This window comes from Ranitomeya variabilis, chromosome 2 (assembly GCF_051348905.1).
Source record: "Ranitomeya variabilis isolate aRanVar5 chromosome 2, aRanVar5.hap1, whole genome shotgun sequence".
Taxonomy (NCBI): Eukaryota; Metazoa; Chordata; class Amphibia; order Anura; family Dendrobatidae; genus Ranitomeya; species Ranitomeya variabilis.
Window position 1 is genome coordinate 357724636 of NC_135233.1, and position 23844 is coordinate 357748479.

Here is a 23844-nt window from a genome sequence, read left to right on the forward strand (position 1 = left end):
AGGACAGCTCCAGCACCAACGGAAGAGGCATCCACCTCCATGATAAATGTTTTGTCAACATCGGGGCAATGTAAAATGGGAGCACAAGCGAAGTGTGACTTAATAGAGAGGAAGGCCTTGGAGACCTCCTTCGACCACAATTTGGGATTAGCTCCCATCTTGGTGGGGGCAACCAGAGGAGCTACCAAGGTTGAGCAGTGGGGAATGAACTGGCGATAATAATTGATGAACTCCATAAAGTGCTGCACCAGTTTAAGAAAATGGGCTCCTGCCAGTCCATCACAACCTGAGCTTGGCAGGATCCATGGCTAATCTCTGGGCGGAGATGATATAGCTCAGGAAAGGCAAGGACTCCTGCTGAAATGCTGAAACACATACTTCTCCAACTTAGTATAGAGGGAGTTGGCCCATAGGAGGTTGAAGACTTTGCAAATATCTCTCTGGTGGGAGTCTATATCCGGAGAGTAGATGAGAATATCATCCAGATAGACTACGACCGAGGTGGTTAGCATATCCTGGAAGATATTGTTCACAAAGTCTTGGAAAACGGCCTGGGGCATTACAGAACCCAAAGGACATCACCAGGTATTCATAGTGGCCATCCCTGGTGTTAAATGCCATCTTCCATTCGTCCCCCTCACGGATGCAAATCAGGTTGTAAACCCCCCGCAGATCAAGCTTAGTAAATACCCTTGCTCCCTGCAGCCTATCGAAGAGCTCTGAAATAAGGGGCCGAGAGTACTTATTCTTAACGGTTATGGCATTAAGACCCCTGTAGTCTATGCATGGACGTAATTCTCCATTCTTCTTTTGCACAAAGAAGAACCCGGCCCCTGCAGGGGACACTGACTTATTAATGAATCCTCTTGCCAGATTCTCCTGCATGTACTAAGACATTGCCTTCATCTCCGGGAGAGAAAATGGGTAGACTCAACCCTGGGGAGGCTCAGCACCAGGCAAGAGGTCAATAGGAAAGTAATAGGGGCGTTGAGGTGCAAGGGTCTCAGCAGCATTTTTGGAGAACACGTCTGTATAGGGACAATAGTGTTTGGGGAGAGAGGAAAGATCTGCGGGTGCCTCTGTAGAAGCAACCTGAATGCACTCCCTCAGACATCTACCCTCACAAGATTCACTGCATCCTAGAATCCTCCCAGAGGACCACTCAATATGAGGAGAGTGGTAGCGTAGCCAAGGTACTCCTATCAGGATCTCATCAATACCCTCGAGTATGACTAATAGGGAGATAATCTCCTGATGGGAAGGAGACATGGAGAGAGTGAGTGGGACGGTGTGGTGTGTAATCTGTGAGGGAAGTGTTGACTAGTGTTGAGCATTCCGATACTGCAAGTATCGGGTATCGGCCGATACTTGCTGTATCGGAATTTCCGATACCGAGATCCGATATTTTTGTGATATCGGGTATCGGTATCGAAACAACATTAATTTAAAAATGTGTAAAAGAAAGAATTAAAATAAAAAATATCGCTATACTCACCTCTCCGACGCAGCCTGGACCTCAGCGAAGGAACCGGCAGCGTTGTTTGTTTAAAATTCGCGCTTTTACTTGGTTACGTGAATTCCCGGCTTGTGATTGGTCAGGGCGGCCATGTTGCCGGGACGCGGACCAATCACAGCAAGCCGTGACGAAATTACGTCACGGCTTGCTGTGATTGGTCCGCGTCCCGGCAACATGGCCGCCATTAACCAATCACAAGCCGTGACGTCACGGGAGGCTGGACTTGCGCGTTTTTTAAAAAGCGCGCGTGTCCAGCCTCCAGTGACGTCCTGGCTTATGATTGGTCACGGCGCCATGTTGCCGGGACGCGGACCAATCACAGCAAGCCGTGACGAAATTACGTCACGGCTTGCTGTGATTGGTCCGCGTCCCGGCAACATGGCCGCCATTAACCAATCACAAGCCGTGACGTCACGGGAGGCTGGACTTGCGCGTTTTTTAAAAAGCGCGCGTGTCCAGCCTCCCGTGACGTCACGGCTTGTGATTGGTTAATAGCGGCCATGTTGCCGGGACGCGGACCAATCACAGCAAGCCGTGACGTAATTTCGTCACGGCTTGCTGTGATTGGTCCGCGTCCCGGCAACATGGCCGCCCTGACCAATCACAAGCCGGGAATTCACGTAACCAAGTAAAAGCGCGAATTTTAAACAAACAACGCTGCCGGTTCCCTCGCTGAGGTCCCGGCTGCGTCGGAGAGGTGAGTATAGCGATATTTTTTATTTTAATTCTTTCTTTTACACATTTATATGGTTCCCAGGGCCTGAAGGAGAGTTTCCTCTCCTTCAGACCCTGGGAACCATCAGGGATACCGTCCGATACATGAGTCCCATTGACTTGTATTGGTATCGGGTATCGGTATCGGATTGGATCCGATACTTTGCCGGTATCGGACGATACTTTCCGATACCGATACTTTCAAGTATCGGACGGTATCGCTCAACACTAGTGTTGACCCATTTACCACTCGTACCTTCACTGGTTTGGCAAGCATCACCAGGAGTGTAGCGTGCCGTTGGGCGAAGGCAGAAGACATGAAATTGCCCTCCACCCCGGAATCCATACAAAGCTCTACCACATGAGTGGATGGAACTATGGTAAGTGTCCCTTTGAAGGACAGTTTAGAGGAAAACACTGCTGTGTCTAGTGAGCCTCCTCCTATGGCCACTAGACGCGGTCATTTCCCGATCGCTGGGGACATCTCTTATCAAAATGTCCCGACTGCTGACAGACAGAACAGACCATGGAAACACAAGCGACCCGGGACTTAGATCCCGCTTACGAAACCTCCATGGCCTCTTGTGTCTTGGAGGCCTGATCAGGGAATTCCAGAGGTCTGGCTAAGTTAGGAGCCAGCCGAAACCTCTGCCTACACTGGGTAATGGTCCTGCATAGTGTCCGTCAACTAGCACCATCATCAAGCACGTCCACGTCCTTGTCCCAGCGCAGCCTTCAGTTGTCCATTTCCCAGTCATTGGAAAACAAGTGGAAATAAGCAGCCAATGCCCCACTGGCAACAGTACTAAATTCACACATTTCACATCTGCTTGCGCTCATAATGTTGCCTTTTATGCTTGTGGAGATGGAAGCTTTCCGCAACCTGATGGCGGCAGCCGTCCCAAGGTACTTGGTCTCCCGCTGCCAGTATTTCTCCTGGTGTGCCATACCGGCATTACACAAGCACGTGTTCCACAACATTACCCATGCCCTCAACAATGCTGTTACTGAGAAAGTGGACCTAACCATGGACATGTGGATAAGTGCTTGTCGGCAGGGATGGCACATTTCATTGACAGTACACTGGGTTAACATAGTGGAAGCTGGAACCCAATCAGACCTTTGGATGGAACACGTCCTCTCGATGCCGAGGATTGCGGGCCCTACATCAATCAGGGTTGCCCCCGCAGTCTACAGCTCCTGCACTTACTCCTCCTCCTCCTCTTTAACCTCCATCTCTGAAATGAGCACATCAGTTCCAAGCTGGAAGCACTGCAGCACTGCCTCAGCCAAGTGGCAACAGGCTGTCCTGAAGCTAATCTTCTTAGGTGACAAACCCCACAATGCTGAAGAGTTGTGGACAGTTCTGAAAGAGCAGTCAGATTTGTGGCTGACACCTCTGAACCTACAGCCAGGCATGGTCATGTGTGACAATGGCCAGAAACTCGTGGCAGCTCTGAGGCGAGGTTACCTCACACACGTACCATGCCTGGACCATATGCTTAACCTCGTCATTCAATGGTTTCTCAAAAGCTACCCGGAGCTACCAGATCTGCATGTGAAAGTACGCCACATGTGTGCCCATTTTAGAAAGTCAGCTACATCTTCAGCTGCCCTTGCCGTGCTTCAGCAGTGTTTGCAGCTTCTGGCTCACTGACTGGTGTGTGATGTCCCCACGCCTTGGAACTCTACACTGCATATGTTGGAAAGGATTTGTGAGCAGAAGAGGGCAGTTGTTGACTACCAGAATCAAAAAGGCCATCGTTATTCAGTTAAGACTCCACACATAAGACCTCAGGAGTGGACATGGAAGTCAGACATATGTACCATCCTACAAAAATGGCAGGACTCCACCAAGATGGTGAACGGTGATGATGCCATAATTAGCGTCATCATCCCGCTTCTCTGCATTCTGAAAAGCTCTCTGCTCACAATTTAAGAGGATGCATTGCAGGCGGAGCATGAAAACATGGAGCAAGGAACCATACAGGGTGATTACACACAGCCCAGCCTTATGTCATCACAACGTGGATTGGTAGACAATGAGGAAGAGGAGGAGGAGGAACATCAGGAGCTACTTTCATACGCTATAGATGGTACTACAAGCACAACTGTCATACCATCTGTTCAGCGTGGATGGCCTGAGGACAGGGAGGAGGAGGACAGCATGGTCAGTCAACATGTTGGTGAATACATGGAAGTCTTGCCTGTTAGCAGTCTGGCACACATGGCTGACTTTATGTTGCGCTGCCTTTCCCGTGACCTTCGTATTATTAAAATGTTCGGTGACACTCATTACTGGTTGGTGACACTTCTAGACCCACGCTACAAGGAGAACTTTCAATCTCTTCCTCCAGAGGCAGACAGGTCTACTAAAATGGTGCAGTACCAGAGGGCCCTTGTTGCTGAATTAATAAAAAAATTGCCATCTGAGAATGCTGGTGGCAGATGTCATAGTTCGTTGGACAACCAAGGAGTACAGGAGAGAGAGATACAACTCCAATCCAGCAGAGGTAATGTAGCACTGGCAAAGAGCTGGGAGAGTTTTCTTAGACCCTCCTATCACCCTGGCCCAGAGGTGCGGGGTACTGTCACAAGTTGTGCAATGTTTGGGAAGATGCCGAGGGAGTACTTTGCTTACCGTACCAATGTCCTCCATGATTCCTCTGTGCCTTTTAATTATTCGGTATCCAAGCTGGACATGTGGCATGAACTGGCTCTCTACGCCTTGGAGGTCCTGGCCTGCCCTGCCGCTAGCGTTTTTTCAGAGCGGGTTTTTAGTGCCGCTGGTGGAATTATAACTGATCAGTGCATCCGCCTGTCAACTGAAAATACTGATAGGCTTATAAAAATGAACAAGGGCTGGATTGCGCCAGACTTCTGTACACCACCGAATGACAGCGAAACATAACCTCCAATACAGTGTCTTTTTTTGGGAGGTGTATTCCCATGCACCTCTTCATGCCCACACATGGGTATACGCTTACTGATTTTGGCTATTTGGTGTTATCCTCTTCCTTCTCCTCATCATCCACCACCACTAGAACACCAGGGTGTACGTGTTCCTTGATGCTACAGTCACTCAATTTTTTTCAAGGGTGTTCATGATTCGCGTGAATTTTTTTTTTTTTTAATAAATGTGTACCCCGCAGGGGGAAATGTTTCCCAGTCCATACACTTAGTGTGTGGGCATTACAGGTATAGGAGACCCGCTCCTTTATAATGGGAAACTTTTTTTATGAGGCACTCATCCACATCTCTTTCAAAGGGCATTGGAGTGCCTCCTAATTTTTTGCAGGCCATGCATACACTGCATAGGCAAACACTATGGGAGATCCACGTCCTAATAATGGGAACATTGTTTTCAGGAGGCACGCCTCTACGTTTCTTCCAAAGCTTAGTGGGGTGCGTGTGTATTTGGTGCAGGACAGGCCTTGCATTCAATGCCTAAGCAAACAGTATGGCAGTACCAAATGAATAATGTGAACTAAGTTTTCCTGTGGCCATGCAGTATGTGGGCTCAAAGGCTTATTGGGGTGTTTGTAACTTTGGGGCAGGGCAAGCCTTGCATTCAATGCATAGGTAAACAGTACATCAGTAACAAATGAATAATGTGAACTAAGTTTTCATGTGGCCATCCAGTGCATGGGCTGAAAGGCTTATTGAGGTGCCTGTAACTTTGGTGCAGGGCAGGCCTTACATACAATGCATAGGCAAACACTATGGGAGACCCACTTTCTTATAATAGGAACATTTTTTCAGGAGGCCCTCCTGTATGTCTGGTGAAAGGGGTATTGTGGTGCATCCTAACTTTTGGCAGCCCAGTCACTCACTGCATAGGCAATAACAGTATAGTACACCCACTGTTTAATAATGGCCCTTTAAGAATATTAATGCTGCCTGATGCCACTATAAAAATGGGCTTTGTGGCTTTGAGTCCCTCCTTCATAAATGAAACAAGAAGTGTATGATGATGTGTTACCCATCATGTGGCCAGCTAAGGTTGTTAAATGTTACAATGACATTTCCATGTGAATGTATTTGTATTGGTTGAAAGCAATGCTGAAGTTGAAAAACGCTTCAAAAACGCTGGATGTGAACATAACCCAAGTGGTGGAGGAACATTTTTGTTTTGGGTTAATTATTTTGCCTTATATAAAAGTCATTACCCTGGAAATGATGCTCCATAACATATTACCCAGGAAAATCCATTTTGGTTTCATTTTATATGTTTTTGGGTGTGCCTGTAAAAATGGCGTAAGACTCTGACAGCATTGCTCACAGCTGTGACCTAGGAGTCAGAAATGCATCCAGGGGCGATCCCCATGATGTTCCAATGTCATTTGAGCAGTGTTTCCATCATTTTCAGATGTTTTTAGACCTTAAAGGTACCCCCGGGTGGGATCACGGTAAAAATGCTCATGTTTTTCTCTGCCCTTAGACTTACATTGGGCTCGTTGTTCTGGTTGAGTACCTGAGTATTACAAATTGCTCGACCCGAGCAACGAGCACCCGAGCATTTTAGTGCTCGCCCATCACTAATAAATATTAAAATACAGATGCAGAACCTGTTTCCTCAAAATACCCAGTAAAGGGCACCAGAATACCAACCCTGACCAAAAATTAGAAATTAATTACTTACTCAATAAAAATTGACATTAATTAAATAGAAAATTTAATAAATGTGTAATAATTATGTTGGCAACATGAGGTACTGCTTTATAAATGAAGAGGGACCCAACCAAATAGGATTGTATAAGATTCGCCCTTAGCTTCTTCGGGAGCGGAAGAAGCTAAGGGCGAAACGCGCGTCATGGTGAGGGGGAATTGCCTGACCTGACCACCTATATTTACCCATGGCCATTTAAATTCAGGTATATACCTTTGTTTGGTGTATAATTGGCTACACTTTAAAGACAGGGCTACCATTGTTATTTGGATTACGGGTCTCTTGATTTCCTTGGACACTTTATAGACCCCGTTCTAATCTTATACAATCTTATTTAGTTGGGACCCTCTTCATTTATAAAGCAGTGCCTCATCTTGCCAGCATAATTATTACATATGTAATTAAGTATCTATTTAATGGATATCAATTTTTATTGAGTAAGTTATTCATTTCATTTCTTATTTTTGGTCTGGGTTGATATTCTGGTGCCCTCTACTGGGTATTTTGAGGAAACATGTTCTGTATGTATTTTAATAATTATCAATACAAGTTTATCTTTTTGGAATTTAATGGTTCTCTTTGGTTTGTCTACTGTGTAATCACAGTTGGACAATTTGTCGTTTGAATTTTCAATGTTTGACTATCAAGGAGAGTTTGATCATTTTATTGTCACAGGCATGTTTGTGACTTGACTATCATGGGCATTAGTTGATTGTCAGGGTCATGTTCATTAATTTACTATAATGGACAAATTGACCATTGGCTATAATGGTCATGTTTATTTGCTGATAATAATAGATGCATCAACTGGTTACTAGTTCAACTCATTAGAAGGAAAGGAATTTGAAATGGAAAACAATATCTGCCTGATCTTTCTTTATCCCATCAATTTTGAGACTGGATAATTTGTGACTGGTCAATACATCATTGAGTTGCTGCTCATATGCACAATCCAATAATCAAAAATTCGCATGGGAAATATTAGATACCTAAAGACTGAACTTTAACCAAAATAATGCACATGTAACAAGCAAAATAAAGCTTCATTCATATTTATCCTGTTTAACCTATTGTTTCACTCCATCGTAGGAACAGAAATTAATGGCAGTTACACGATGGACTATAGCAGCACCCGACAGACCCAGTGGACTATGATGTGCTCAGTTGAGCCTTTATCATTGTTCTACTATTTTACGTCAAAATAGCTGAGCTACAAACAAAGCCTCCAGTGTAGATGTGAACGTAGCCAAAGTTGTGACTCCTTTGCATAAAATAAAACATTTGTCATAAAAGCTTTATTTTAGCATAAAATGATTACAGTTCTTGAGAGTTATATGATATTTTGTACACTCGTACAGGCATAACAGATATTAAAAATAGAATTAAAAAAAATATATAATTTTTTTGCACACAATCTTTGTATTTATTTCAATTTATATATTTTAATATTAGAGCAGATTTCTTATTTTCTAAGTTCTAGAACTTCTAAGGTTCCTTTAGGCAAGCAGTTCATCTTCAGCTCAGAAACGAGGGACAACATTCATCTGGTAGGACTGAGGTCTTGAAGCATTGGTGTTGGGCTCGGGTCTTATGCTCAGATTCTTTCTGTCTACAGTGGACTCCAGGGTGAACTTCTGCAGTATGGTGGTTAGAAAGAGGAAGAGCTCCATGCGAGCCAGGCCTTCTCCCAAACACAAGCGTTTGCCTGAGAAAACAGAGAGATCAAACACCATAAGTAGTCAAGTTAAAGGCGTTGTTTGATTTAGAAAAAACATTTTTAATTGCCTTTTTGTAAATCAACAGAGGATGGGCAGGCGTCCTGTTTTCTTTTCAGCATAATCCAGCTTGAAGAATGATTTAAAGGGTCAGTAGTATGTAATTTTCACTACCCTAATTGGAGAACTAAATACTTACTGCTTTCCAGCGCCGGTCTTCACCACTGCCTCCAGTGATAGTTCACAGGCTGCAGAGGTGATGGTACGATTACAGCAGCCAAACAATAAGCTCTGGTGCTCATGCCATCTAAATCAGCAAAAACTCCGAGCTGAATAATTGGCTGTAGCTTGGACATTTACTGCCATTTGTGAAGTCAGCGTTGTGGAGTCAGCGGCGCAGCCTGTAAACAATCATCGAAGGCAGCAGTGAAGTGCGGACAATGCAGCAAGTAAAGTAATTGAGCAAGTAAATAAGTAATGCACATTTATTATTTTCATTCAGAATTAGCTTCTGGAGAAAAATATTTATTCTTGGAAAACACCTTTAAGTTTATAACTTTGCAATAATGTCAAAAGTCTCAGTTTACTGCCAGTAAATTATATTAGATAATGATTTACCATGGTTTTACAATGTGTCGGTAAAAAAATATTGAGTGTCCTTGATTTATTGATAAACTGTCCAGAAATAGTACAAAATCAAGTTGATAATCCTGGTTAAAAGTCAGTTTGCACAGTGTGCCAATGTCCTTAAGGGCCACAAAATTTCACACCCATTCACAGGAACTGATATCCCCATACAAGGTTTTTTACTTGCGACTCTCAATACTTTGTTTATGCAATTAAGTGTCCTTGTGGCAAAATATACGTAGGCGAGACTACTCAGGCGGTGAAAGCCCGTATTTCTCACCATAAATCTGACATACGGTGTGGAAGGGACCATCTTCCCATCCCACATCATTTTCATAATGCAGGCCATACAATAGCACAATTAAGGTTCCTAGTACTGGAGCAGGTTCTTCCTAACAGACGAGGGGGTAACCGGGTCAGACGACTCAAATTAAGGGAAGCGTACTGGATACACTACTTACAAAGTATGTAACCCATGGGACTGAACAGAGAATATGATATTGTGAACATTTAAGATATTGCCTATGTCTTGCCTAATAGTGTTCCTTCTCTTACAGTGCCATGCCATGCCATGACTAAGACCTGATGGTCGAAACGCGTCGGCGTTGACCACCTGGGACCCCCATCTCTTTTTTGCAAATGTTTGCATTTTAAAGTGTTTCTAATAAATTGACTTTTTAGAAGATCCATGCTGGAGATTATTTTTTCTTTCTCTTACAGTTCGCTCAATCTCACAATTGATCATCTCACCAGAAGGATATGGAGTTTTTGCTTCTTTTTGCTTCCTTTTTTTTCAGTTCATACTTTTTTATATTTTTTAACTTTTCATTTTTCAATTTTTGTCTTATTTTTAATTTTCATATTTTATCTTCTATTTTTTATTTTTTTATTCATTAATTTTAATTTTATCCATTTTTTATAATTCTTTTATTTTTTTTTTTTATTCCTTTTATTCTTTATTTTCTTCATTATAATTATTTAATTCTTGTTGTTTCATTGGCACATTATATTTATATTACTTAATACCACTATTTCTTTATTAATCACTGTCCTTCTTGTTTTAGCTGCTGCCACCGGTGTTCATTCACAGACCGGACATGCGCACTTTAGCACAGCATCAGCTGTGCATTCCAACAGTGCGCTCCACCCATATCACCGCCCATCAACACAGGACCAGCGCACTTTCACTACGTCCATACACTGGGACGTTGTTTGCGTTCCAGCAGTGCGCCTCACCCCACGTCACACACAGGATGTGACATGCGCAGACCTACCAGAAGGACATCGCGCCCTCCCACATCATTTCCGTCACTATAGGCGCGTAATTCATTGTCCGACACTCCTCCACCCTTATCTTGTATTTAAAGCTCCATGAGTCGGCTGTTACCAATAGGAGCTTATCCTGAACTACGCGCCGCTCACAGTTGTTGCTTTTCACCTTTCAGCAATCCGGTAAGCATTATAGCAGCACTCTTTATTTACACTTATCAGTCTTCCTATGGACTTTGTGTTCTCTCTCTAACAGCCAATTTGATCTATGAATAGCCACAGGGAACTTGTTTCCTTTTTCCTTTGTCCTTTTTGCCAGCATTTTTTTATTTTTTTTTTTTATTTTTTTTCTTTTTTCTTTTCCTTTCCCCATCCCCCTCCCCCTCCCTACCTTCATTTTTCACCCTACGTTTAGTATTTTTTCATATTTTTTCTAGATTTTTCTATATATAGTTTCTCATCTCCATAAACCCATGAGGTACACAAGTAATCTTTTTATGATCTATAACGACATTGTCCTCATTGCTTTTTGTTACATGAATTAAAGCTTTTGTGATGGCTATTTTGTTACAATGTATCAGTACATATACTTAGAAATTATGTAGCTTTTTTCTTTTTATACATTTGTATATGATTCTATACTAACTAGACTGTGGCCCGATTCTAACGCATCGGGTATTCTAGAATATGCATGTCCCTGTAGTATATGGACAATGATGATTCCAGAATTCGCGGCAGACTGTGCCCGTCGCTGATTGGTCGAGGCAACCTTTATGACATAATCGTCGCCATGGCAACCATTATGACATCTACGTCGATACTGTGCCCATCGCTGATTGGTCGAGGCCTGGCGGCCTCAACCAATCAGAGACGCGGGATTTCCATTATGACATCATCGTCGCCATGCTGGGATTTCCAGGACAGACAGACAGACAGACAGAAAGACAGACAGACAGACAGATGGAAAAACCCTTAGACAATTATATATATAGATAAGTGTTGTACACTTTATTCTAAGCATTGCCATTTTATGATACCATGTTCCCTATGTATTCTATATGACATCTATAATAGTTTTCTTGCTGATATGTATATATAGCCTCTTTAGTGACGCTGTGTGTAAAAGCCAGGACGTTACATTTTGTTGCCTAAATCTAAGGCATTTGTGTATTAACTGTTGAATCTGATTGTTTGTTTTGTTTTTCAATCCTAGTCTGAAGAAGGTCTAAGTAAAGGTACCTTCACACGAAACGACACTGCAGCGATAGCGACAATGATGCCGATCGCTGCAGCGTCGCTGTTTGATCCCTGGAGAGCTGTCACACAGACCGCTCTCCAGCGACCAACGATGCCGAGGTCCCCGGGTAACCAGGGTAAACATCGGGTTGCTAAGCGCAGGGCCGCGCTTAGTAACCCGATGTTTACCCTGGTTACCAGCGTAAAATGTAAAAAAAACAAACACTACATACTTACATGCGTCCCCCGGCGTCCGCTTCCTGCCACTGAAGCAGGGCACAGTAGCAGGGCACAGCGGTGACGTCACCGCTGTGCTGTGCTTTCACTTTCACTTTGCGGCGCTCAGTCAGTGTGGGAAGCGGACACCGGGGGACGCGCAGGTGAGCATGTACTGTTTGTTTTTTTTACATTTTACGCTGGTAACCAGGGTAAATATCGGGTTACTAAGCGCGGCCCTGCGCTTAGTAACCCGATGTTTACCCTGGTTACCAGTGTAAAATATCGCTGGTATCGTTGCTTTTGCTGTCAAACACAACGATACACGGCGATCGGACGACCAAATAAAGTTCTGAACTTTATTCAGCGACCAGCGACATCACAGCAGGATCCTGATCGCTGCTGCGTGTCAAACGAAACGATATCGCTAGCCAGGACGCTGCAACGTCACGGATCGCTATCGTTATCGTTACAAAGTCGTTTCGTGTGAAGGTACCTTTACAGACCGAAACGTTATAAGTTTGGGATTGCATTGAAATAAATCTTAACTGCAGACATTTTTGAGTGCCGGATTTTTTTGATTTGTACGTGACTAGGGAGTGGTATCCCTCTCCAAGCACCCCCACAGCTACAGAGTGACGTGCACTATATTTTTAAATGGTTAAAAGTCATGACATGCCAGGTTAGCACCTTTCTACCATAGACAATAGCTCAGGCCTTTTCTGAGATGCCGCAAATTTCTCAGTCCAAAAAAACCTTTGAGTCATGTGTTACACTGTTTTATGTGATAAATGTAAATTAATTCAGTGGGTTTAAAAACACGCAAACAAATGACTCCTAAATCATATCAAGTAATATTTCTGACCTTCCTAATACCAGTCTGTTAACCAACCATATTAAAATATTTTAATATACTGAAGCTTAAATTCAGTATTCACAGATCACAATCAAGTAATAACATCTTACCTGTAGAGAATGGCATAAAGGCATCACTCTTCTTAACGCAGCCTTTCTCATTAAGAAAGCGTTCGGGATCAAACTCCTCTGGGTTCTTGAAATGTTTGGGGTCTTTCAGAACAGAAGTCAGGACTGGGAACACCAAGCTTCCCTGAAAGGTAATGTATGAATATGCATAGCTAGAAAAATGGAATTGTTAAAAGTGAGGTCTGTTTAGTTATTCCTATGAAGTAGAGATGAATGAATCTGCTGAAATTTGTCTTGGGCAGAATCGATTCAGTCCAAATCAAATTTATTCCAAATTGAAAATGCCCCGAAAAGACGTTTAATATGCTATGAGGTTTCTCCAGACCCCACAGCACCTTTGCTTGGCCCTTTCAGTCTTTGGATTGATCCTTGAGTCTCCCGGCTTTGACAAGACCTCACTTAGTCACTTGGAACACGATACACATCATTGACATTAATAATATGTGAGGATAGTCAGTGACAGAAAATCCAAAGACCAATCTAAAGACTGATCTTAAGACCAACTCGAAGACCAGAGGGAGCAAGAGGAAGATGTTTTATGCTAAATGCTCAATGAAAGTGAATGTTTTAAGATGCATGATTCAGCACTACACAATACAGGGTTGTTAGCAACACTTAGCTATCTGGAAGTAAGCAGGTAGATGGATGGGGCCTAGTTCATATACAGTTGCAATTCTAGTTGCTAGTTTAGTAAGCAGCAGTGAGTCCTCAATGCAGTAGTCCAGTGGGCGTGGCCAATTAGAGGGCGATGTCTCACTCCATACATTTGTATGGAAACAAAGCCACGCCCTCTAGACTGGCTCTGAATGGGAGTATGTGTAACACATACATACCCTCCAATCCCTTCTCAAAAATTGGCGAATCTCCGCAGCACACAGTGTGTGCACTGGGGGTATTCATAAGTCTGCAGTTGCACAGAGTGACTGCAGACTTATTGATATTGACCAGACAATCCCTTTAAAAGGAGATTAACCACCAACCCTTTCCTAGACCCTGGTTTGCATTAAAGGAGATGAGTTAACTCTTAAAATCCCAGTCACTGTCCTCCTTACTATTCTCCTGATGAGATGCTGTTATCAGTCCTATGTAAGTGTAAGGAGGTGGACGGTCTCCTCAGCTGCACCCGCTCTGTGTGAGCCCCATGCACCTTTAGGTAGATATGTTATGTACCTTTAATGTTCTATATATGTTTTATACCTTCTAATGTACTGTGATGTAATGTAGTATATTGAGCTGTATTTGTATTGTAATGTGCATGTTTCCCTATTATGCCAGTTTAGTTAGGGACATAATTAGTTAAATAAGGGGGCTGGACCTGCAGCCCCCAGGAGAGAGGAAGCTGCTGCTTCCTCAGAACTGCCGGGATTGTTGACCAGGGCAGTCGTGTACTGCAGAAGGCGCATTGCCAGATTCCCAAATGGGAGAGATCTGTTGTCCTGGACCAAAGGCTACTACTGACTGAAGGACTACAACACAGGTCCCCAGGTCTTTGAAAGCGCCTTCGCTGAAGATCTCAGCGATTGGACTACTGTGAACTTTGGCTGCTGCGGCTGTTGTGGGTACGACCAGCCACAGCAAGTGTCAGGGAGAGAGCAGGACGCCAGTGTGAAATTGTCTTTTTGTCCATCCTTAATCATTATTCAATAAAAGATACTTTTCCCTGTTGGAGTACAACTGCATTCCTGGAGCCTTAATTGCCTGGACTGCTGTGACCAGATGAAGAGACGGTAACCTGCGGGAAAAGCTGTACCAGTCCCGTCTATCTATGTACAAGGAATCGGGGGTGCTCGCAGATCGTTTGCTCAGTGGACTCTGTCTATGTACTGTGCCTTTAAATAGCTCAGCCACAACTACCCCCCCCCCTTGTTAGATAAGGATGAGCAGATCTTTTAAAATTTGAATTCACCGAGTTGCCAAATTCCCCCCCCCCACAAATTTGATTTGCGGCAAATAAATTTATGCAAATTTAAATATTGGAAAGTTTGTAATTGCTTGGAAAATATGTGTAAAGGAGAGAAGACAAAGAGCACCAGTGACCATGATAGCTTACACTCTTCAGGTGAGAGAGAGGACCCCACTCACCTAAGAAGAGTTTACACACTACAGATGAGAAAGAGAGGACCCTACTGATCATAAACGTTTACACTCTACACTAGAGAGAGAACATCTTTGACCATAAGAGCTTGAGGCCCCGTCACACACAGCGACGCTGCAGCGATACAGACAACGATGCTGATCGCTGCAGCGTTGCTGTTTTGTCGCTGTGTGGTCGCTGGGGAGCTGTCACACAGACCGCTCTCTCCAGCGACCAACGATCAGGGGAACGACTTCGGCATCGTTGAAACTGTCTTCAACGATGCCGAAGTCCCCCTGCAGCACCCGGGTAACCAGGGTAAACATCGGGTTACTAAGCACAGGGCCGCGCTTAGTAACCCGATGTTTACCCTGGTTACCAAAAAAAAACAAAACAGTACATACTCACCATCTGATGTCCGTCAGGTCCCTTGCCGTCTGCTTCCTGCTCTGACTGAGCCGCCGTACAGTGAGAGCAGAGCGCAGCGGTGACGTCACCGCTGCGCCCTGCTCTCACTGTACGGCCGGATCTCAGTCAGAGCAGGAAGCAGACGGCAAGGGACCTGACGGACATCAGATGGTGAGTATGTACTGTTTGTTTTTTTTTACATTTACGCTGGTAACCAGGGTAAACATCGGGTTACTAAGCGCGGCCCTGCGCTTAGTAACCCGATGTTTACCCTGGTTACCAGTGAAGACATCGCTGGATCGGTGTCACACACACCGATTCAGCGATGTCAGCGGGACCTCAACGACCAAAAAACGGTCCAGGCCATTCCGACATGACCAGCGATCTCACAGCAGGGGCCTGATCGCTGGTACATGTCACACATAGCGAGATCGCTACTGAGGTCGCTGTTGCGTCACAAAACTTGTGACTCAGCAGCGATCTCGCTATGTGTGACGGGGCCTTTACACACTAAAGAAGAGAGAGAAAACACCAATAATGATAAGAGCTTATTCCTAAGAGATTACTCATTACAGAAGAGATAGAGAAAGAGACCCAGATAATCATCATAGTTTACAATCCATAGGAAAGATATAGATAGAGAGAAAAAGAGAGTGGACCCTGCTGACCATAAGAGCTTAAGGTACCTTCACACGAAGCGACGCTGCAGCGATAGCGACAACGATGTCGATCGCTGCAGCGTCGCTGTTTGGTCGCTGGAGAGCTGTCACACAGACCGCTCTCCAGCGATCAACTATGCCGAGGTCCCCTGGTAACCAGGGTAAACATCGGGTAACTAAGCGCAGGGCCGCGCTTAGTAACCCGATGTTTACCCTGGTTACCAGCGTAAAATCTAAAAAAAACAAACAGCACATACTTACATTCACGTCCCCCTGCGTCCACTTCCTGACTGACTGAGCGCCGTACAGTGAGAGCAGAGCGGTGACGTCACCGCTGTGCTGCTTTCACTTTCACTTTGCGGCGCTGAGTCAGAGGAGGAAGCAGACTGCAGGGGACGCAATGTGAGTATGTGCTGTTTGTTTTTTTTACATTTTACGCTAGTAACCAGGGTAAACATCGGGTAACTAAGCGCGGCCCTGCGCTTAGTAACCCGATGTTTACCCTGGTTACCAGTGTAAAATATCGCTGGTATCGTTGCTTTTGCTTTCAAACACAACGATACACAGCGATCGGACGACCAAATAAAGTTCTGGACTTTATTCAGCGACCAGCGACATCACAGCAGGATCCTGATCGCTGCTGCGTGTCAAACGAAACGATATCGCTAGCGAGGACGCTGCAACGTCACGGATTGCTAGCGATATCGTTATAATGTCGTTTCGTGTGAAGGTACCTTTAGACTCTAAAGGAAAAAGAGAGGATCCTGCTGACCATAAGCGTTTACACGCTAAAGGAGAGAGAGAGAAATGACCCTGCTGACAATAGGAGCTAACATTCTACAGTCGAGAGAATAGACCTTGATGAGAATAAGAGCTTACAACTATTGGAAAGATAGAGAGGACTCTGCAGACCATAACAGCTTACACTCTATAGGAAAGAGGAACATGCTAACCATAATAGCTTCCAAACTACAGAAGAGAAAGAAAAAGGACCCTAATGATCATAACAGCTCGCACTCCATAGGAGATAGAGACACAATGAGCAAGAAAGAGAGATAAGAAACCTTTGACTGTAAGAGCTTAAGGTACCGTCACACTAAACGATATCGCTAGCGATCCGTGATGTTGCAGCGTCCTGGCTAGCGATATCGTTTAGTTTGACACACAGCAGCGATCAGGATCCTGCTGTGATATCGCTGGTCATTGAAGAAAGTTCAGAACTTAATTTGGTCGTCAGTCCGGCGTTTATCGTCAGGTTTGACACCAAAATCAACGATACCAGCGATGTTTTACGCTGGTAACCAGGGTAAATATCGGGTTACTAAGCGCAGGGCCACGCTTAGTAACCCGATGTTTACCCTGGTTACCAGCGTAAAAGTAAAAAAAACAAACAGTACATACTCACCTGCGCGTTCCCTGCCGTCCGCTTCCTGCTCTGACTGAGCGCCGGCCCTAAAGTGAAAGTAAAAGCACAGCGGTGACATCTGCTGTTAGGGCCGGCGCTCACACAGTGCAGGGAAGCGGAGGCCGGGGGACGCGAAGGTGAGTATGTACTGTTTGTTTTTTTTACTTTTACGATGGTAACCAGGGTAAACATCGGGTTACTAAGCGCGGCCCTGCGCTTAGCAACCCGATGTTTACCCTGGTTACCCGGGGACCTCGGCATCGTTGGTCGCTGGAGAGCGGTCTGTGTGACAGCTCTCCAGCGACCAAACAGCGACGCTGCAGCGATCGGCATCGTTGTCGCTATCGCTGCAGCGTCGCTTAATGTGACGGTACCTTTACACACACTATATGTATGGCCACCACGAGTGACAAAGGGATCCAATCATGTCCGATGTACTCGGTTCCTACATACTGCATTTGATTCATACACTGAGAAGATTGTATGCTCAGGAAGCTCCAGAAAAAAGGGGAGACCTCCTGAACTACAGTTAAGAAATCTCTATGGCCCTGAAAAGTTTCTTATGTTTCGGAAAGGTTGAGATTGAGCATTGGAGAAATGATTGGGTGGAGTTTGTGCAGGGAGGGCCAAGATTCCTAAAAGAGAGTGTGACTATGCTTGACAATTTGTGAAGGCCCTCTTCTCATACCACTAAACTACCCATCTTCCTGACACCAACCATCAAAGGTTAGCAAACATGATCAAAAGATTGAGAGGATCAGCGTACTCTACCTTTGGAATGTGAAATCCTCTGAAGGTTGTGTCCCTGCTAACAGCACGTGGAACTCCTTCGGGGAGTATATCAGCAAATCTCTGGATCTCGTGGATTACAGCTTCTGTATACGGCATTTTACTCTTGTCTTCTATTGATGGACTGCGATCTTTCCCTATTACATCATCAATTTCTTTGTGGATCTTCTCTGAAGTTCACAAAAATGGAACAGTGGAAATATTTTTCAATCTAGAATTATATTCAAAATGTATCTATTTGCAATTACAACCAAATAACAGCTGAAGATCATTTGAAAAGTTAAGGTTATGTGCCCACAATCCGGAATAGCAGCGGTTTGGATGCAGCTCAACTGCGATGTGTCTAAACCACTGAGTTCTTGGTTACAAGCACAGTATATGGGATTTATAGAAACCCGATGCCTACTTCCATTTGATGCTGCAGTATGTCAATTATCTGCAGCTCAGAGGCTAGTCTCCACTGTGTAGTCTGATCCATAGCAATTCATTATATGCGGTGAATCCACATGATTCAATGAACACATGCAAATTTACCTGCATGATTAGAATGCAGTGTTTTGGAGGCAGCTAAAATGTGCTGCTCCAAAACGCTGCTATATCAAGATTGTGGGCTACGCTCAACATGTGTCTTTAGGAGCACACACCTTCCCAGCCTATTCAATTCCTTGTTGCTGGGAATCCAGCACTCTTGTGTAGAGTTGAGCGACTTTTACTTTTTTAGTCGGGTCGGGTGAAATCGGCCGATTATTGCGAAAAGTCGGGGGCCAATCGAAACACGAAACCCAATGCAAGTCAATGGGGATTCAAAGACGGCAGTGAGTGGAGGACAGGAAAACACCTACAGTGCCCATTTTAATGCCCAAAACATCAACTCTTGTTACTTAAGCTTGTCAATATTAATTTACCTTATAATAATAGTTAGGCATTGAAAATTGGGGGTCATTTGGCTAAAGTTGTGGGGGGGTAGGGCTGGCTCAAGTTTTTCGTGGGCCCAGGAAACGCGGACTAAGTCACGGCGGTGGAGCAGGGAGAGGTAAGTATTTCAACTTTGCAAGTGCTGTGTTCCTGAGCAAGCAGGGGGGCAGACTCGTTTGCACTGGCACAGGGCCCCTCAAAGTACGGCGGTGTGTTTGACGACAGTGGCGCCTCCCACTGGCAGAGACACTTTTGCGTACTATGAGGGGCCCTGTGCCAGTGACGTCGCCAAAGAGTATGCCCCCCACCTGATGAAGGAACCTGCACTTTCATCTGCACCTTTCTCTTTGTCCCCGTGTAAGGTGGTATAGTATGCGGGAAGGGGAACCTGACTTTCAGCTGGGTCAGATTCTGGCTGTGTAGAGTGCACGGGGAATGTAGTGGACTCTGGGTCAATGTACCAGCAGACTCATCTAGCAGTGGCTGGGCAGTGGGCAGGATGAGGAGGAAACACAGATCTAGGCCCAAATAATAAAGTGGGCTAAATGCAGTTCAAAATTGGTAACAGGACTAACCAGGCGGCATTGATTTGTTCAGTGGAGGACAACTGTAATGAGAGGCTGACACAGTGAGTAGGCCCAAATAAGTAAGTAGGCTAAAAGCAGTTCAAAATTGGTAACAGGAGTAAACTGGTGGCATAGCTTTGTTCAGCGGAGGACAACTGTAATGGGAGGCAGACACAGTTAGTAGGCCCAAATAAGTAGTCTAAATGCAGTTCAAAACTGGTAAAAGGACTAAACAGGTGGCTCAGCTTTGTTCAGTGGAGGAGAACAACAAGCAGCGGCAGACATCGTTAGTAGGCCCAACCAAATATGTAGGCCAAATGCAGTTTAATATTTGAACCAGGAGAAAAGTGGCGACTCAGCTTTGTTCAGTGGAGGAGAAAAGCAAGGAGCAGCAGACACCGTTAGTAGGCCCAACCAAGTAGGCCAAATGCAGTGTAATATTCGAAACAGGAGTAAAATGGCGGTTCAGCTTTGTTCAGTGGAGGAGAACTACAAGCAGCGGCAGACACCGTTAGTAGGCCCAACCAAACAAGTAGGCCAAATGCAGTTTAATATTCAAAACAGGAGTAAACTGGCGGCTCAGCTTTGTTCAGTGGAGGAGAACAACAAGCAGCAGCAGACACCGTTAGTAGGCCCAACCAAACAAGTAGGCCAAATGCAGTTTAATATTCGAAACAGGAGTAAACTGGCGGCTCAGCTTTGTTCAGTGGAGGAGAACTGTTAGGGACTGGTGATTTAGGAGCGACATGCAACGAGCTCTGAGCAGGTGGTAACTATACTGACCGCAGTTCCTGATCTCAACACAACACTAGAAGTAGCCGTGGGATGTTCCTGTCACTCCCTAGACACCTCATCACAGCCTAAGAGCTAACTACCCCTAAAGGTTAAAACAGGAAAGCTATCTTGCCTCAGCGAAAATCCCCAAAGGACAGGACAGCCCCCCACAAATAATGACTGTGAGTGGAGAGGGAAATGACATATGTAGAATGAAACAAGATGTAGCAAAGGAGGCCACTTCTAGCTAGACAGATAGTACAGGACAGAACACTGTGCGGTCAGTAATGAAAACTAGAAAAAGTCCACCGCAAAGAAATGCAAAAATCTCCACACCTGACTAAAGGTGTGGAGGGCAAAATCTGCTGCCCAGAGCTTCCAGCTTAGCTGAATAGATCCATACTGATAAGCTGGACTAAGAGAAAAAACATAAAATGAGCTGAACAATAAGTTCACAACAAGTGGACTGCAAAAGGACAAGCAAGGACTTATCTTTGCTGAACTGGTCGGAGTGTCAGAGAAATCCAAAAGAGCTGTGACTCCAAGCAGGAACAATTGACAACTGGCATTGAGTGAGGGATAAGGCCAGACTAAAATAGCCAAGCCAGAAAGACGATCAGTGGAAGCAGCTGCTGATGCTAAATCCAAGAAGCAGCCATTCCACTCAAAACCACCGGAGGGAGACCAAGAGCAGAACTCACAAAAGTGCCACTTACAACCACCGGAGGGAGCCCAAGAGCGGAATTCACAACAGTACCCCCCCCTTGAGGAGGGGTCACCGAACCCTCACCAGAGCCCCCAGGCCGATCAGGACGTGCCAAGTGAAAAGCACAAACCAAATTGGCGGCATGGACATCGGAGGCAACAACCCAAGAATTATCCTCCTGGCCATAACCCTTCCACTTGACAAGATACTGAAGTCTCCGCCTCGAAAAACGAGAATCCAAAATTTTCTCAACCACATATTCCAACTCCCCCTCAACCAACACCGGGGCAGGAGGATCAACAGAGGGAACAATGGGTACCACATATCTCCGCAACAAAGATCTATGGAAAACATTGTGGATGGCAAAAGAGGCTGGAAGAGCCAAACGAAAAGACACTGGATTGATAATCTGAGAAATCTTATAAGGACCAATAAACCGAGGCTTGAACTTAGGGGAAGAAACCTTCATAGGAACATGACGAGAAGATAACCAGACTAAATCCCCCACCCAAAGCCGAGGACCAACACACCGACGGCGGTTAGCAAAACGTTGAGCCTTTTCCTGAGACAACGTCAAATTGTCTACCACATGAGTCCAAATCTGCTGTAACCTGTCCATCACAGAATCCACACCAGGACAATCAGAAGGCTCAACCTGCCCTGAAGAAAAACGAGGATGGAAACCAAAATTACAAAAGAAAGGCGAAACCAAAGTAGCCGAACTGGCCCGATTATTAAGGGCAAACTCGGCCAACGGCAAGAAAGCCACCCAATCATCCTGATCAGCAGACACAAAGCATCTCAAATAGGTTTCCAAGGTTTGATTAGTTCGCTCAGTCTGGCCATTTGTCTGAGGATGGAACGCCGAAGAAAAAGACAAATTAATGCCCATCCTAGCACAAAAGGCCCGCCAAAACCTAGAAACAAACTGGGAACCTCTGTCAGACACAATATTCTCTGGAATGCCATGCAAACGAACCACATGCTGAAAAAACAATGGAACCAAATCAGAGGAGGAAGGCAATTTAGGCAAAGGTACCAAATGGACCATTTTAGAGAACCGGTCACAAACCACCCAGATAACAGACATCTTCTGGGACACAGGAAGATCCGAAATAAAATCCATGGAAATATGCGTCCAGGGCCTCTCAGGGACAGGCAAAGGCGAAAGCAACCCACTAGCGTGGGAACAGCAAGGCTTAGCCTGGGCACAAGTCCCACAGGACTGCACAAAAGAACGCACATTCCGCAACAAGGAATGCCACCAAAAGGACCTAGCAACCAAATCTCTGGTACCAAAAATCCCAGGATGACTGGCCAACACCGAACAATGGACCTCAGAAATTACCTTACTTGTCCATCTATCAGGAACAAACAGCTTCCCCATAGGACAGCGGTCAGGCTTATCAGCCTGAAATTCCTGAAGCACCCGCCGCAAATCAGGGGAGATGGCAGAAAGAATCACCCCTTCCCTAAGAATGCCAACCGGCTCAAGGACTCCAGGAGAATCCGGCAAAAAACTCCTAGAGAGGGCGTCGGCTTTAACATTCTTAGATCCCGGAAGATATGAGACCACAAAATCGAAACGGGAGAAAAACAGGGACCATCAAGCCTGTCTAGGGTTCAGCCGCTTGGCCGACTTGAGGTAAATCAGATTCTTATGATTGGTCAAGACCACAACGCGGTGCTTGGCTCCCTCAAGCCAATGTCACCACTCCTCAAATGCCCACTTCATAGCCAATAATTCCCGATTGCCGACATCATAATTGCGTTCCGCAGGCGAAAACTTTCGGGAAAAGAAGGCACACGGTTTTATCAAGGAACCATCAGAATTCCTCTGTGACAAAACGGCCCCTGCCCCAATCTCAGAAGCGTCAACCTCAACCTGAAAAGGAAGAGAAACATCCGGCTGACGCAACACAGGAGCAGAAGTAAATCGGCGTTTAAGCTCCTGAAAGGCCTCAACAGCCGCAGAGGACCAATTTGTCACATCAGCGCCTTTCTTCGTCAAATCGGTCAGGGGCTTAACCACACTGGAAAAGTTGGCAATGAAACGGCAAAAAAAATTAGCAAAGCCCAAAATTTTCTGAAGGCTCTTCACAGATGTGGGTTGAATCCAGTCATGAATGGCTTGGACCTTAACAGGATCCATTTCTATAGACGAAGGAGACAAAATAAACCCCAAAAAAGAGACCTTCTGAACTCCAAATAGGCACTTAGACCCCTTCACAAATAAGGCATTATCAGGAAGGATCTGGAATACCATCCTGACCTGCTTCACATGAGACTCCCAATCATCGGAAAAAATCAAAATATCATCCAAATACACAATCAAGAATTTATCAAGATAATTGCGGAAAATATCATGCAGGAAGGACTGAAATACAGAAGGAGCATTAGAAAGCCCGAAAGGCATCACAAGGTATTCAAAATGGCCTTCGGGCATATTAAATGCAGTTTTCCATTCGTCACCCTGTTTAATACGAACAAGATTATATGCCCCTCGAAGGTCAATCTTGGTAAACCAACTAGCCCCCTTAATCTGAGCAAACAAATCAGAAAGCAAAGGTAAAGGGTATTGGAATTTGACCGTGATCTTATT

The 23844-nt window shown here is 45.0% G+C and overlaps 1 protein-coding gene across 1 annotated transcript in view; it reads right to left on the reverse strand.

Annotated features, from left to right (window-relative positions):
- Positions 1–8169: 8169 nt before the first annotated feature.
- The window catches only part of LOC143805901 (cytochrome P450 2A4-like), a 67374-nt gene continuing 51699 nt past the window's right edge, over positions 8170–23844 (reverse strand). Inside the window, exons 7-9 of the mRNA XM_077285653.1 lie at positions 18264–18451; positions 12929–13070; positions 8170–8604 (exon numbers count right to left, since the gene is read on the reverse strand). Coding sequence (XP_077141768.1) covers positions 8420–8604; positions 12929–13070; positions 18264–18451 — 515 coding nt within the window. The 3' untranslated portion in view covers positions 8170–8419. The remainder of the gene's footprint in view (positions 8605–12928; positions 13071–18263; positions 18452–23844) is intronic.